Here is a 17,760-nt window from a genome sequence, read left to right on the forward strand (position 1 = left end):
AATGTGATATCTTGTAACAATTGTAAGTCACCCTGGATAAGGGAGTCTGCTAAGAAAAAAATAAATAAATAATGTTTGTTTTTTTTTACATTTCAAAAACCCAATTGTGTCCATTTTGTGCTGAACTATGCAATCCCCATACTTAGACAAGAGGTGTTTGATTTTTCTGTTAATTAATTAAAACCTCATTCACAGTTAAAATTGAAAGTATTAATAATATACTGAAAAAATTGGATTACAGAAAATGGTTACAGTACATGGGACACTACAATATTTTTCAGTATACATTTGATTTATAATTTTACAACAATACATTGCTGTAGATAGATGTTTCCAACAAACACATATATTGGACCCAGTATGGTATATATTGATTCATGCATCCTTCACAAAGACAAATCTGCCCGATTCCAGCCTTGCTGAAGCACCCCCAGATGAGTCCAATTTTCAGCTTTGCCCAACACCTGGTCGTCTAATGGTTAGACGGAGACCTGGAGAGGCCTACAAGCCACAGTGTTTCGCACCCACTGTGAATCAAGCCAAGTACAAGGTTGTCCTGGAAGAAAACTTGCTTCCTTCTGCTCTGACAATGTTCCCCAATTCTGAGGATTGTTTTTTCCAGCAGGACAATGCTCCATGCCACACAGCCAAGTCAATCAAGGTGTGGATGGAGGACCACCAGATCAAGACCCTGTCATGGCCAGCCCAATCCCCAGACCTGAACCCCATTGAAAACCTCTGGAATGTGATCAAGAGGAAGATGGATGGTCACAAGCCATCAAACGAAGCCGAGCTGCTTGAATTTTTGCGCCAGGAGTGGCATAAAGTCACCCAACATCAATGTGAAAGACTGGTGGAGAGCATGCCAAGACGCATGAAAGCTGTGCTTGAAAATCAGGGTTATTCCACCAAATATTGATTTCTGAACTCTTCCTAAGTTAAAACATTAGTATTGTGTTGTTTAAAAATGAATATGAACTTATTTTCTTTGCATTATTCGAGGTCTGACAACACTGCATCTTTTTTGTTATTTTGACCAGTTGTCATTTTCTGCAAATAAATGCTCTAAATGACAATATTTTTATTTGGAATTTGGGAGAAATGTTGTCAGTAGTTTATAGAATAAAACAAAAATGTTCATTTTACCCAAACACATACCTATAAATAGTAAAACCAGAGAAACTGATAATTTTGCAGTGGTCTCTTAATTTTTTCCAGAGCTGTATATATACAGTATATATATTTTAACCACTTTGGAGGTTTATGTGCCCAAACACTATTACCTTAAAACAGAAGCAGTGGCAGCTTATTCCACTGTGATTCATTGTGACTTAAAACTAAATTTATAAATTCAGCTTCTATGTTTTACAACTTTTGATTAATAGTATCATAGGGATAGAGACATAAAAATAAAAAAATAAAAAATGAGAGCGTCTATAATATTACTATTATTGAATATCACCAGTCCAACATCAGTTACTGGCAAGCATTAATATATATTGAAGTCATAAATGTTGATACAAAGTTATGAAATGGTTATTCAATAGAATTCAGAAGCGTACTCACTAATACACGTGTTTCAGTATTTCCACATCACAGTTAATCCACTGCGGTAGTGGTGAGCTTGCATCATTTTTAGGTATGTTTTCAGGAGTCCTGCTAGCCATTATTGTGGACCCCCAGAAAAGTCAGTAAAATGATAAACAGATTAGTAATCCTCTGATGGGAATCCTTTACATATCCTCCCTTCTGTGTCTTAAACCTCACTTTGGACATGCAACTGTGTATAAATGACACAGGCTGATGTCAGACTGGTTTGAAAAGCCACTTCCTGTAGCTAATTGACGATCACAGGCAGGCCTTTTCTGAGTTTAATGAATGATATACATGGCCCTTCTCAGACAAGAAGACAAGAGGATAAGGGTGGGGGGGGAATATGAGAATGACAATACAGAGGGAGAAATAAAACTTGGCAGATTAGGCCAAACTCCCAGGCCCTGCTTATTGTCTGTCTAAGTCTGCTAAATTAAGACACAGAGCATCAATCCATAGAAAAAAAGGATTAGACTTTTCCACAGGATAATCAACAAACACGGCTAGTCTTTGTGGGAACTGTTAACTTCAGCCTGCTCCTCCAGTCTGTATGGATTTGCTTGAAATATCAATTGTCATGGCTCATCAGTATTCAGCATTGAAAGTAGAACAGAAAGGGAGATTTCGGCTTTGTAAAAACATTACTTTGAAAAACAAACAGACCAAATACACGAACAGTCTCTTAACAAGGTTGTGGTGCAGCACAGATACTGGGCAGTAACCGTGGTTTGAACCTTAGATGCAAGGTAATTGGCAAGCCTCGTGTACTCTGTCTCTTTAATTCCTTTCTCTCTGCAGTGCAAGCATTGTTTAATAGTGTGCTGGGTGCAGACTGCAGTTTCTGCTTAATTGCCCTACAAGCCACTGGTAGATTTTCTAAACAAATAAAGCTCTATGCATCAGTTTCCACTATCTGAGCAAACAATGTAGCAGAAGATGCTTTAGACTCATTTTGGTTGTGAAAGGAACCAAAACATTTCCATTGTGTACTATTATCTTATAGTGGCTAACAAAACACTACACCATAACCTGCTGTGCATTTCTATATTACATAGGCCTACAATGAGCAATTGTGAAAGAAGCCCATGTTATAGTAAACATTTATTGTTTAAAAACATATCTGTTGCTACACTAGTTTAAAGACACTAGTTTAATTCTCGGTTTGCTGTCCTTACTTTGTGACTGTTTCACTTCCAAGGTCATTCCACCTCAGCACTGTCTTCTGGGTCAAATGGCTGCAAAGCATGAAACAGCTAGTTGGTTAATGACAAGAAAGAAGGTGTTGAAGAAGTGGGGACAATGTCACTCTGTTGGTGAAATAACCAAAGAAGTGTTAGACTACCTGCAAGCAAAGCATGCAAACAGATATGATTTAATCATGTTTGTAAAAGAAAAACACATGCTTGCTATAATACCCTGCATATTTTAGACCTACATGTAGCAAATGAAAGTGCATAAGTGATTTATGGAATGAGTGTATGGTGTTTCCGTGGGTGGAGGTACAAGGGTAGGCATGACTGTACAGGTCGGTTATCCACAGTATAAACACTCAGGCCCAAATTTATAAAGGGGAAAAACCGACCGCAAAAAGCCACGTAATGTACGGCCACGCTCATCATCAAAATAACGACCTATTTTATAAGACTAATTAGGTAAAGCAGACGATTCCTCAATCAACCAATTTAAATACCCCTCACCGCAATTAGCGGTGAAGAATTACACACCTTTCACAATAAATAGCGGGTTTGGGTCAACCCTGCATGTGTAGGCTACACATTCCAAATGAATGTGTAGCCTACACACGTAGGCTACACATTCATTTGGAATGGCACACAAATGGCACACAAATGAATGGCACACAAAGACCTCAGCCTGGTACTAGCCATGGTGATGAGGATGCTCAGAAGCGAAAACTGAAAAATACTAATATGGAAATGGAGATTTTGGTACAAGCACTACTTGTAACACATGAAGATGTGTTACAAGCTCGAAATACATCACCAGGACAAATGAATAAAATATGGAATATGTGGTGGCTTCTTAATAAACAAATGTACCACTTTAGAGTTTGTAGTCTAGGTTGCTTATACATTACGACACATCATCCAGTTACTGTGCGTCGCATATTAGTTCAACTTCTCATTTCCTATAGAAAAATTCCAGGTACATAGACTTTTCAAACTTCAGAAACAATAAGTTTTCAGTTTAACTAAGCAAGAATGTTAAAAGGAGATTTGAGAAAGCCTACAACCTAAAAAAATAATGTGTTGCTGGTACTAGCTCCTATTAACTATCTTCTTTAGAATAACCTTTCTGCCAATGTGGAACGTCTTGAGCCATTTTTATCTCGAAAAGCAGTTGAAAGTCAACTAGTGACAATCTCCCTCAAAGCGTCCTAGCTAGCGTTCCTTGAAAGACTGTACGCTATAAGGACTCAGTCGCTTCAATTTGGTTTTTCAACTTCACAGGCACTGGGTATCTGAACAAAGTTCTAAGAGGAGAACAAAATGAGCATTGTTCTCCCCTGGAACATGGTTCAGAAGTTGCACTTCTACTGTGAGGACAGTTTTCTTCTTCTTTTTTTCCACTTTAGAAACAGGAAGTCTGCGTTGTTCTTGAGGAACTTTGAAAGTAGTGTTACAGTCTGGTGACCTGTTCTCCTCGTTAACACATTCCCAGAGATAGCTCTCTGCATGATGCCATGTAGCTCCAGCAGCCATGAACTCATTTGGACCTCTTGTTTTGATCACACACTACTGAAAAGACCAAACAATATTTTCCTCTTTCAACACACACATGTCTTTCAGCAGCTCATCAGGCTTTGTTACTTGCCTTTCAACTAAAAGCACCTATTTATTTGCTCTTTTCACCACCAATTCTCTCTTTGTCCTCGGTGCCTCCTGCAAAGCTAGCAGTCAAGCTCTTCAAAACCTTTCACAGCTAAAGACCTGAATCAGTGAGCAGCGATAATAGCATGACTGAGATAGAAAGGTTAGAATCCGGAGATAAGCTGTAAATCAGTTATAAACTCCATATACTGGCAAAAGTTTGAATGGTATGAGTTTTTCTTTTTCCTTTTTAAATATGTTTTGTCAATTGCAATTAAAAATCATTCATTAAATTGAAACAACATACTTTGGAGAGGCTGGGTATCTCAATAGATTAACAGTAGGATTAAGCCTCTCCCTGATGGGTCCTCATCCAATTGCAGTCCGCATCAGATTGGGAACATACGTGGAATAAGGTTTGGTGGTCTCAGCCCAGTTCCTTTCAGTTGCCATCATAATAGTGCTTACTCTCATATAAAGAGCATTTAGCTCCCAATAAAATGACAACATGTACATGATCCCTCCTCACAGTCACTTTCAAGTGTGCTGTAGTGCTCCTGAAATAATGGAGCAATCGAGTACATGTAGCTTGATTCAATGTTCATTTAGCCCAGGGCCTCTTCAGGGGCAAAGACTGACGTGGGTGTTCAGTTGTACTGTGGTTTGCCACTGTGGACCCTATATCTATACTGATACAGGGCTAAGCTGCAATAGCCAACGCTATGAACACTTACTGTTTCAATCCAGAGCAGATACATGATGTTCTGGACCACAGTCTATACAATTCATACAGAACAATTGGCCAAAATGGTTTAATAGATCAATTAAAAAAAATATTCAGAAAAAAGATACTTTACAGAGCGTTTAAAAGGGAGCAAGAACAAAGTACACAGAAAGAGCACTTGAAACTGCAAACGCAAGTCAAAAAGGAAGTTAGAAAAAGTGAGATAGAAACGAACACTGCCAAGGGGGCTAAAACCAATTCCAAAAAGTTTTTCCAGTATTATAACAGCAAAAGAACATTCAAGGAGGAAGTAAAATGTCTAAGAGATACAAATGGCAAAATCATAGATGAAGAGAAAAAAATAGCAAATATATTAAATGATTACTTTTCACAAGTTTTTACAAAGGAGGATACGGACAATATGCCCCACATGTCGACCTGTTCCTATCCAGTTTTAAATAACTTTAGCATAACAGATGCAGAAGTGTTAAAGAGACTAGGAGCTCTTAAAATAAACAAATATCCTAGGCAGGATGAGAGCCTCCCAATAGTACTCAAAGAAATGAAAGAAGTTATTTACAAACCACTAACCAAGATCATGCAACAGTCTCGTGACACAAGGGTTGTACTGACAGACTGGAGAATTGCAAACGTAATACCAATCCACAAAAAAGGAGAGAAAACCAAACCAGGTAACTACAGACCAATAAGCTTGACTTATATTATATTTAAACTTATGGAAACTATAATAAGACCCAAAATGGAAAATTACCTATATGGTAACAGTATCCTGGGAGACAGTCAGCATGGTTTTAGGAAAGGGAGATCTAGTCTGACTAACCTCAATCAATCAATCAATCAATCAATCAATCAATCAATCTTTATTTTATATAGCACCTTTCATAGTGGACCACCATCACAAAGCGCTTTACAAGATGCAGTAACAACAAGAAAATCCATAATCCTTTAAATACAAAGGATTGCATAATACATGTTATACAGTAAAAAGAAAAAAAAAATGCATAATACATTAAATACAGTGGAAAGTGCATAATACATGAAATAGTAGCAGCAACACAGCAGCTAATAGCAGATACCAGGCTTAAAGAGTATGGAAAGCAAGAGAGAACAGGTGGGTCTTGAGGGTTGAATTAAAGCGAGCGACGGTGGGAGCATCACGCACCAAAGCTGGGAGAGAGTTCCAAAGAGTCGGAGCCATGACGCTAAATGAGCGTTCTCCAAGTGTGGTGCAATTTTGCTTGGGACATAACAAGCAGGCCAGAGTTCAGCTTGCGAGCAGGGACATAGCGGGTCAGCAGGTTGAGGAGGTACTCGGGACTTGTGTGATGAAGGGCATTGTAGGTGAGCAGGAGAGTTTTGAAAATAATCCTGAACTTTACAGGTAGCCAGTGCAGCTGGACAAGACGGGGGTTGATGTGCTCACGTTTTTCACATCTGGTAAGGATCCTGGCAGCGGCATTCTGGACTAGCGGCAGTCGGTTTATGGTGCGTGCCGGGAGACCACCATATAGAGAATTGCAGTAATTGAGTTGAGAGGAGACAAATGCATGACAAAGTATCTCCGCATCTGGGAGGGAAAGGTAGGGACAGACTTTGGAGATGTTTCAAAGATGGTAGAAGGAAGATTTGGCTACGGTGGAGATGTGGGCATCTAAGGAGAGGTTGCTGTCAAGAAGTACACCATGGCTTCGTACTGTGGGAGAAGGCAGCAGCAGACAGTTTCAGGGCAGTTATATTTAGATTCTTAAGTTGAGTTTTAGATCCTACCAGAAGGAGTTCAGATTTGCCAGAGTTCAGTTGAAGAAAATTGGCAGACATCCAGGCCTCGATGTCTTGAATGCAAGCCGGGAGCCGGACCATGGCAGAGGGGCTTCCAGGGTCGAGTTTTAAGTAGAGCTGGGTGTCGTCAGCATAGGAGTGAAACATGAGGCTGTATTGGCGGATGAGGTGATCCAAGGGAAGCATGTAGATATTGAAGAGAAGGGGCCCAAGAACAGATCCTTGGGGGACACCACAAGTGACTTGGTTTGCAACACCACTGCGTCCAGCATAGAAAACAGATTGCATGCATGCGGATAAGTAAGAGGACATCCAGGAGAGACAGGTTCCAGAGATTCCTTCTGAAGGCGGTCAAGAAGAATGCCATGATCTATGGTGTCAAAAGCAGCTGTTAGGTCAAGGAGGACAAGCACAAAGGGAGCACCTGTATCAGCATTGAGCAGGAGATCATTCACAATCCGGAGCAGAGCAGTTTCAGTGCTGTGATGCGGCCGGAAACCGGACTGTAGAGATTCGAGCAGATTGTTATCTGTGAGATGTTTCATCAGCTGACTGGCTACAGCCCTTTCAATAGTTTTTGAGAGAAAAGGGAGATTGGAGATGGGACAGAAATTAGGTAAGTCAACCAGGTCGAGGGAGTGTTTTTTGAGTACCGGCGTAACTCGGGCAAGCTTCAGGGCAGCCGGAACCGTGCCACAGAATTATTCCGGGTTTAAAAGGCATGTTGTATGCAGACAGGCTAAAATAATTGAATCTATTCAGTCTTGAACAAAGAAGACCACACAGCGATCTGATTCAACATTCTAAAAGGTATTGACAATGTCCGCCCATGGGACTTTTTTTGCCTGAAAAAAGAAACAAGGATCAGGGTTCACAAGTGGAGATTAGTTAAAGGGGCATTCAGAACAGAAAATAGGAGGCATTATTTTACACAGAGAATTGTGGGAGTCTGGAACCAACTCCCCAGTAATGTTGTTGAAGCTGACACCTTGGGAACCTTCAATAAGCTTCTTGATGAGATTTTGGGATCAATAAGTTACTACAACCAAACGAGCAATATGGGCCGAATGGCCTCCTCTCACTTGTAAACTTTCTTATGTTCTTATGTTCTAATTCACAGGGTTCACAGAATCTGCCAATGCCCAATTCCTGTAGAAGTACTGTTAACACCTCTTAAAAGGGCTAAGCAAGAATGTAATAGGTATTTTGATGCATGCATATTTATTGTTTGACGCAGTAAAACTACTGGGTAGATCAAACAGGGTCTGTGTTTCTTCTGACTAAACGTTGTTTATTTATTTATTTGTCCATATGCTTTCATTTTGCATGTCAATTGACTTTAGAAAATAAAATAAAATGTAGAAATGCATGCGGTATACACCTAGACTTTAACAAATTGGACATTTAGAGATAATAATGGCAAACTGAAACTTTTCCAGATGTGTTCGTATGCTTTCATTTCTTTGTGTTCCTGTTTATAAAATGTGTACTGCTTGCAGTTTCAAATGTAAACACCAGATGTCCCCATAACACCACGAGAGTCTGCACACTAGATTTTTCTTGTGGGAAATATGTCAACATAGAAAATACAAAATACAGAATTGATATTAATAATTCGTTACTTGGGCAATGGTTCTACTGTTTTGTGTATATGGTAGAACATAGTTTCTTATAGTGATAAACAATAGTACCAAAATAGTGTATCTTAACTTCATAAACTCAATCAGAAGATACGCACCAGTGCTAAAAAGAAACGGGCTTGGCAGTGTCAGTCGTGTTATGATTGTTATCTAACTAAGTTTATTTTTACTACAACTAGTTAGTATAGTACTGACATAAAATAATAAAAATAACCATTTGGTGAAAAAAACAAAAATGAGAAAGATTTTGAAGCTATATCCACTAGGTGGCAGCAGTAACTTGCTAATCATTGAATACAAACTGTAATAATAAATGCTAACTATATCTACATATCCCAATTAAGACTGAATTATGTTTATTCCCTCTATGTTTTCATAAAACTTAGGGTTTTGCAAAAAACAAAACAAACAAAAAAAATAATACAGTGTATTTTATTGTAGGAGGAAATTAGAAAAAGTCATCTATATTACAACTTAAATATATTTATTTAAACAAATCTTTTGTATATTCCTAGTTTATTCCCTGCCAAAAGTTGTAGAAAATACCCGATATATTTTTATGCACAGTCATGGTGGGGTCTTCATTATATATATATATATATATATATATATATATATATATATATATATATATATATATATATATATATATATATACATATATATCACACACATACTCCCACACACCCAAATCAACTATTATCTAATAAACAGCTTTGAAAAAGAGCATTTTCCTGCCTTGTCATCCTGTCAGTCACAGTAGGTTCCTTGTATTTGTCTTTCTGCAGATCTGTGTAATCACTATATTGTACCAAAAATGTGTCAACTGAATTTGTATCCAGTACATAGATAATTCTGCTGATAAACTGTTGCAAAGTGTAGTAAAACCCAGTGAAACGCTGGCAAATGGTAAAGATAAAAATTCACAATGCATGCATGTGAGAATAACAAAGTAACAACTGTTCTACAAGGGAGACCACAGCCACCATTTATTGATGAGCAAAAGTAATGTGAGTGTGAGTCATGCAGTCATGTGTCTCTCGACTCCCCACCACAACCCACCTTTAAAAGCTTGAACGTGTTGCCAAATGAAGCGTGTATCAGCCTGGTAATTGACGGTACAATACGCTACCTATGTTATAACAGATTGGAGAAGTTTAAAATGTGTTTATGTCACAGCATGTAGAATGTTTAACGCTATATACCACCTCTTGATATGTGGTTATTACAATGTAAAATAATAATACAAAGAAATACAGTGATATTAAAAAAAAAAGAGGAAGCTGGTCTAAACAAAAGCTTTGCGGGGTATTCCTGCTTTGTCATCCTGTGGTTTTTAAAAGTTTTCACAGCACAACACAAATCCTTCACCTAAAATGCCCCACAGATAGGGTAAAACCATGTTTTTAGTTAACTACTACCTACTTTTTAAAATGGTACAGCATTTGGATATTTAAACAATGTAATTTATTTTAAGTATTTTATCTAACTTTTTGCAAATGAGCTATTAATACTATCAAATAATGTAAAATATAAATATATATAATGACATCAAGCTGTTTTAACAGTTTTAAATATAAACTTCATTGCTTATCATTTACTTGCTATGCACCTCTATCTGCAGTTACAGTAAACCCATGCAACATACCAAACAAAATGTGTATCAAAGACTTTGAAATGTAAGAATTTAAATAATGTATATAATTATAATAACTAATATGTGAAAATATGTGCTAAACAGCTAAAATCATTGTGGTGGTATAACTTTTTTGTTTTTATATATATATATATATATATATATATATATATATATATATATATATATATATATATATCACACTATCTTGTAATTGTCTTGACACATACAATGCAAAACCCATGTTTATAGGGCAGCAGTGTGGAGTAGTGGCTAGGGCTCTGGCCTTTTGACCGGAGGGTCGTGGGTTCAATCCCAGGTGGGGGGTACCTGTTGCTGCTGTACCCAAGGTACTTTACCTAGATTGCTCCAGTAAAAACCCAACTGTATAAATGGATAATTGTATGTAAAAATAATGTGATATCTTGTAACAATTGTAAGTCGCCCTGGATAAGGGTGTCAGCTAAGAAATAAATAATAATATTATTCTAATATTTGTACAGCTCCATATGCCACCCTCCATATATATATATATTATTATTATTATTATTTATTTCTTTGCAGAAGCCCTTATCCAGGGCGACTTACAATTGTTACAAGATATCACATTATACATTATACAGATATCACATTATTTTACATACAATTGTGGAGTAGTGGTTAGGGCTCTGGACTCTTGACCGGAGGGTCATGGATTCAATCCCCGGTGGGGACACTGCTGCTGTACCCTTGAGCAAGGTACTTTACCTAGATTGCACCAGTAAAAACCCAACTGTATAAATGGGTAATTGTATGTAAAAATAATGTGATATCTTGTAAGTCGCCCTGGATAAGGGCGTCTGCTAAGAAATAAATTATTATTTTTATTATTATATTATACATATGGTTCCCTATACTGTAATTTTATATATTATACATATGGTTCTCTATACAGTAATTTTATATATTATGCATATGGTTAAACAACTAAACAGCAAAGCTAATCTTAATGTCTTCTACTGTCTAATACAAACTATTTGATAAAGACACTTCAGATGGCTGTATCTCATCAATATAAGGTTCTGATATATATTTGAAATGAATAACTTAGACCCTTTGTATTAAGAATGTATTACAAAGCAAATCTTGAAATCCATTGAAAAGACCATAAAAAATGAAAGAGAAGTAAGCTTTGTTATAACAATAATAATACAGTAACTAATGCAAAATATGTACTAACATGTCCATAACTTTTAAGAACTATAAGAAATCTATAGTATAAAAGATCTCAAAAGTATGAATGCATTGTGGCAGCTTTTCTGTTCATTCCTGTGGCCTTACTGTGAGTTCATCAGGATTCTCTATCCTGTTCACCTTGTTCTGTATCAGTGCAGTGAAGACAAGTACTTCTTTACTATCCTACCAACAACACCATAGTATACTACAAAACTTAAAACGTATACAATAAGTGCTTTAAATTATAAAGGGTACAGTATATATGACAGCCTGTGACATTGGTACAGGTGTGTTGATTTTATTAACAAAGGAATTATTACAGGGCTTAACACAAGAACAAATTCCCAAAAATGAAAATAAAAAAGAATTTATACTAAAACGTTAAATTGCTCATATCTCCAAACTATGATTTTGTTAGTTAAAACGATCTCGCTCTTAACCAGCAATATGTATTTGGAATTTAATTTACTGGCCGTTATTGTAATTGTGAAGTTCTGATGGACCGGGTTTCTTTTTATTTATTAAACATAAGCTTGACCTTTGGTATAAAAATGATATTAAAAAATGAACTGTACAATACCTTCCGTTGCAGCAACATATCAATACAAACCACATGTGACACAAAAAAAGATATTGAATATATATAGATAGATAAATATACACAGTACAGTAACAATAAGTATTCCTACAATGTAATTAATAAGTAAAAGGGTTACCTCAAAGTGTCTTAGGGCTGAGGGGAGACACACATTGTGAATCTTCTAGGTATTCTAGATAGCGTTATGTCCTTCTGCATTTGGATGTCAGCATTTTGAAGTGAAAGGACTGATGTATATTTATACATAAAGCAAGACCTGTTTCCTCTTTTCTTTAGTACTTAAGGTTCTGGGTGCAAACAGGAAGTTATTACATCATCAAACTCGGTAATAAGAGCAGAGCTTGAGAACTGCACATATTTCAAAGTGTGTTGCTACTTGAGGAATTCTTTACGCTGGGGAATTTCTTTCTACGCTTCTCTTTTTTTTTGTTATTCTGTAATTGTATGTTTGTTTCAGATGGTTTTACCTGGAAATCTAATGGGTTGTCATCAGTGCTAATCACAATTATGCCATGAAGAAATGCTTCTTAATGCAGACAATGCTACCTTGAAGCCCAGCATTCCATATTCATCATTAAATACAGTTTCTTGAACTTGAACTCAACACTTAATTCATTCTAGATGTGTCTGAAATGACAGGAATATTAATACAGGATATTATTATTTGTGCTTCATCAAGGGGAGCATCTAATAATACAAGCATGTGGAGTTTATTGCCTCTTCAGAGAGCATTTGGAAGGAAGCAAAACAAAGGGACGTTATACTTTCTATATATAATTTATATAAGGAAGCATGTTTTTTTTTTTTTTTTAACTAGTGGCAAATTTTCATAATGGAGCAAATGGTGATGTTACACTGGTACCAGTTATATTTGAATTCATATGGCTACTGGATTGATTGCTATCAGGGTAATACAAACGTATAGAGATACATAGCCAGCTTACCCATGCTGATGTCACAGACACAGTATCGACACAACAGCCCATTCGAAGGTTAACTTTATTACACTTGTTCCATTTGAATTTTGAACAGCCTGTCTGTTTGTAGTGTTTGTATATTTTGTTGTTTCCAGAAGGAAATCTCTTTGAAGGCTTGATACTGTACCTTCATACAGTACATAGTCATCCCTGCCAGCACATCTATTGGAAATGGGGATTTCCCTGCTGAGTACCTATGAGTTGCATTTTTCTATTAAAATGCCACTGGATTTGTCAGAATGTGCTTGACCACACTGTGGTATATTAAATAGTATCAGTTCATGTAAACAGCTGTCAACATTGTCCATCCTGTCGCCCTTCCCCTTCTGTAAGGGTACATAATGTCAGCTTAACAAGCAGCATGTGTTCTTGTATATGTAAGTTAAGACTTGAATACAAGTTTTAGCAACTTGTTTTATTTTTAGTAGCTGTTTGTTTTTTCTAAAAAAAACAAACATTTCATTACATTTTATTATTGTAGAATTTAGCAATATAAAAAATAAGACAAATATGGAAACAAAGGCTTTGTCTGGAATACACAGAGAGACTGGCAATTCAGCATTTGTGGTTTTACAATAAAAACATTGGTTTTGATGAGTCATCAAATCATCTGATCGCATTATGCATATGAGCGTAATAGCATATTGTTAGAGAAACATAAACATGTAATAAATCAGTTATAATAAGGCAAAAATAAAAAGAGTCGTCAAGTAAATACAGTTTTGTCTAATTCTTGATGAAGGTAATAGTCTTATTTAGTTTCTTAAAGTAGTGTAACTCAATATATGTTATTGAGTTTTGTAGTAATTTTTTGTGGCAATTAAATAAATTTCAGGTAGAGGAAGACTGAAACATTGGGGACAAAGTGACTGGAGATGAAGTCACAGGATTTTAAAGCTGCAGTCTCCTGTAAATCTATCGGCACAGAAATGAGAAAGTATATAAATATATTTCTGTTATTATGAATCATCCCCACATTAAAAAAATGTGTTTGTTAGCAGACAAATCCCTTGATATTCTGTTGATTCCCAGTTGATTGCTATCTTTGATATTACAGACATGTTCATTCAAACTGAACTTTAAAGCAGCATATGCCATGCTACAGACCAATACAATACAGAATATTGTTCAAACCCCGAGATTGCAATTCAAAACACAATTGACTAAAATAGCATCACATGACCACAAATCGTTTTAGCCACAAAACCAGTGAATAGTCACACTAGTGGTCAATAAAAAAAAAAAAAAAGATTGCTCATGAAGTCATACACCAGTACTTACTGTAATCCTGTTCTCTTTTTAAATATAATATATTTTATACAGCTAGCTCACAGTATCCAGAATATGTCGTGTTTACAGTACATTATTAACGATGCTGGAATTTCTAACAACAAAACTGACAAGAATAACGCAAAGAAAAATACACAACCAAAAGCTTTTTCTCCTTCAAAATGGTTATATCAACTAGTATTGTTATTTTTTAGGTTAAAAGTGAAAATATTTATTTAAAGGTTTATTAAAACCCATATATCTAAAATGAGCTCATCAATACAAATGGCAGTGGACTTACAATTTTAATGTCTAACTTTTAGTGACATGAGTTATCATATAGTAGAATATACCACTACTGTATTACACCATGTAGTGTTGTTACCATACAGAATTTGTGTTCATTGTGGTTTGGCTTAGTAAAAAAACTTAAGTTAACACAAAAATGACTAAACCGATGTACGGTGTACTTTATAAAATGTCTGCTAGAGCTTTAATGAAACACATTTTAAATAAATCAAAGTCGTTTGGTTGTTAGTAGCTTATTGTTCTCAAAATCTCATCAAGCAGCTTCTTGAAGGATCCCATGGTGTCAGCATCAATATATAAGCAAGGGAATAGTTTTATTAAAAATTCAAAAGTGCTAGAACTGTAATTCTACAACATTCACTACCAAAAGGACCTTCACAACACTCATCGTGGAAAATATATGAACCAACACGAGACCAACCTCAATGACTTATTTGGGGCCCAACAAATTCTAAATGCAAATTACAATACCACCACAACAGAAACGACACATTGCTGTAGCATACAGTTTGAAGGTAATGGGATAGTTTAGCTTTTGAGCCTGAATCAAAGTTCTTAATATGGGTGAGCCTGTACATATTGCATGATATGCATAAGGGCTAGCCAGGTTTCTTTAGCTGTAGGAATTATTTGATTGGCTGGCAGGATGAAAGCATATCGACCCGTGTCACGCAGCTCAAAAGCAAACGAGTACTTGATGCCATAGTTGTAAGACCAGTCAATGCTGCCTCCGCTCGCTGGATCTGTAAAACAAAGCAACAAAATGCAACTTCATTAGAGTAGCTTTCCAAACATTATCATGAAGAAATAGTGTGGGGAACTGGAAGTCATGCTTCCAGCATCGCCTGCAAACACACCATATCTGAACCACAGACACTAACACAGAGTGGAAAGTTTAGAATTAGTACTATCAAGTTACACTGAATCCTATATTCTGGGCTGTGTTTGGGTTTCTCAATTAACCAGAAAAATCTCACCGCTTTCCTTGGTGCTGATCTAGAACACCCCCATGATCTGTACAGATGATATGTATTCTCAATAAGTGGATAGTTTGATACTTCTTTGGGTTCACTTGGTTAAATGAAGCAGCCATAATCTGTAGGATGCCTCTGGCTCTCCCTTTCTGGCACTTTTAAACCTCACTCATCAGAAATGTTAACTTACAGATAATGTCACAGATGTTTCCAACCTGGTAGCTGGTTCCATACAGAGATTTCAAGGCACTTGATGCTGATTTTCCGACGTTCTCCTATAAAAAAAAAATACAAAAAACAATTGTGTAAGATTACTTCAAGATATATTATCACAAGTTTATTTCTCTGTTTTTCTGTGCACTGTATGGAATCATAAAGCATAGTTTGTTTGCATAACCCAGGTAGTTAGCTTCATCATTTTGAGAACTATGTGTACAATCTTTAAATCTTAACTAGACAATCTGAACAGTATGAAACTATCAAGGAATTACTCAGACCAGTAATTTAGCTGTTCCTAGCTGCAAATAAGTTCATTCTAAATTATTAATATAGATTCCTTTCTTTCAGACTTGTTGCTAAATATGGCACTGAAGGAATTTACACATAAAACAGATATGCCTCTGCTGAATAGAAAAAAGTGTAAAGAATGTGTGGTCCAGTGGTTAAAGAAAAGGGCTTGTAACCAGAAGGTCCCCGGTTCAAATCCCGGCTCAGCCACTGACTCATTGTGTGACCCTGAGCAAGTCACTTAACCTCCTTGTGCTCCGTCTTTCGGGTGAGACGTAATTGTAAGTGACTCTGCAGCTGATGCATAGTTCACACACCCGAGTCTCTGTAAGTCGCCTTGGATAAAGGCGTCTGCTAAATAAACAAATTAAAAAAAAAAAAAAAATGTACCAGTTCTTGGTAGTCAGCAGGTTTGTTGCATGTGTATCCATAGGGGACCATGAGGAGTTGAGAGTAGCTGTGGACGCTGATGAAAGACTTGATCTGGCCATGCTGCTTGATGAAATTCACAATGTTCTTCACCTCCACTTCAGACTCAGCAAAGGGGCCATGGTAGGAATCAGAGCAGGGGTAGTTACTGGCTCCAGGACCTTTACACAGGAATTATGGTGAGTGGAGGATACCCAAGATGACATGTAGTGTCTGGGACCAGTTCTTAGATCCACAGAACACATTATTGAAAGAATGAATTGGCAGCGTGATGGGTGAGCAATACAGGGATGTTAATGCTGACCAGTGTGGAAGCTTAACAGCATGTGGTATGAGAAAAGCTTGAAAAGAAACACGTGCTTAACTTCAATATTAACTTCTATGTACATTTTTAGGTAAACATTTTTAAGCAACATTATCTACATTTTGAAATGTTGGAGAATAACCTGTAGCTAAACAAAAGTTCACTCCTTATTGAAGGATTGCATTTTTTGGCATTTAGGCACCTCATTTTTAAATTATGTATAAAAAAACAGATGAGAATAGCACATTTTTGCAAGTGAGCATGTTTTCATACCTTAAGAACATACATAGGGCGACCTTCATATGTTGATCCAATATTGATTTTGGAGACGAGATTAGGATACTCCGCGACAAGGGTATCCATCCATTCATAGAACTGTGATAAAGACAGTGTTCAGGTTACTTGAGATTTAGTTTTTCTTTTTGTTTGCTTTAAAGGTTCCTGGTTTCCAAGGTGTACCAGTAAGTGGATTGGTTTAATTGTACAAACAGGTCAGAACTCCCAAATACTTACTGAAATGTTGAGCACTAAATATGAAAATAAATAATAAATATATATTTTTTTTAAATCTAGGAAACATATATATATATATAGATATTGTTTTTGTTTGTTTGTTGCACCTAATTGAGATTATAAGAAACAGAACTCATATATACTGTATATATATACAGTATATATATATATATATATATATATATATATATATATATATATATATATATATATATAGCAATAATGTGGCATCTGTTTTATGGACCTAAATACAGACACTCTTTATCTGTTTTAATCGAGCTAGAGTTCTTCCCCAGGGTATTGACTCATTTATTAACATTACTGCATACAATAAAGGTCTGCCAAAAAACAGTTTTTTACATGTGTGGGTGGCGGAATTAAGATCCTCCACTGTTTAGATCATTAAAGTTGACCCCGTGTAGAAGGAATATAACAGGGAACTTG

At 36.4% G+C, this 17,760-nt stretch overlaps 2 protein-coding genes across 3 annotated transcripts in view; both read right to left on the reverse strand.

Moving 5' to 3' along the window:
- LOC117419598 (transcription factor EC-like) overlaps window positions 1–12,230 on the reverse strand; it is a 51,035-nt gene extending 38,805 nt beyond the window's left edge. For both annotated transcript variants that reach the window (XM_058985819.1, XM_058985818.1), the window contains exon 1: window positions 12,153–12,230. The gene's annotated coding sequence lies outside the window, so the exon portion shown is untranslated. The remainder of the gene's footprint in view (window positions 1–12,152) is intronic.
- A 2,434-nt stretch (window positions 12,231–14,664) lies between these two features.
- On the reverse strand, window positions 14,665–17,166 carry LOC117419702 (carboxypeptidase A2-like). The gene is made up of 4 exons (XM_058986496.1): window positions 17,100–17,166; window positions 16,461–16,660; window positions 15,754–15,838; window positions 14,665–15,332 (listed from the first exon to the last, which is right to left on the reverse strand). Exons 1-4 carry the CDS (start codon window positions 17,164–17,166, stop codon window positions 15,145–15,147), a joined length of 540 nt encoding a protein of 179 aa, XP_058842479.1. The 3' UTR covers window positions 14,665–15,144.
- Window positions 17,167–17,760: the final 594 nt, after the last annotated feature.

The sequence above is a fragment of the Acipenser ruthenus genome, chromosome 14, assembly GCF_902713425.1.
Source record: "Acipenser ruthenus chromosome 14, fAciRut3.2 maternal haplotype, whole genome shotgun sequence".
Classification (NCBI taxonomy): Eukaryota; Metazoa; Chordata; class Actinopteri; order Acipenseriformes; family Acipenseridae; genus Acipenser; species Acipenser ruthenus.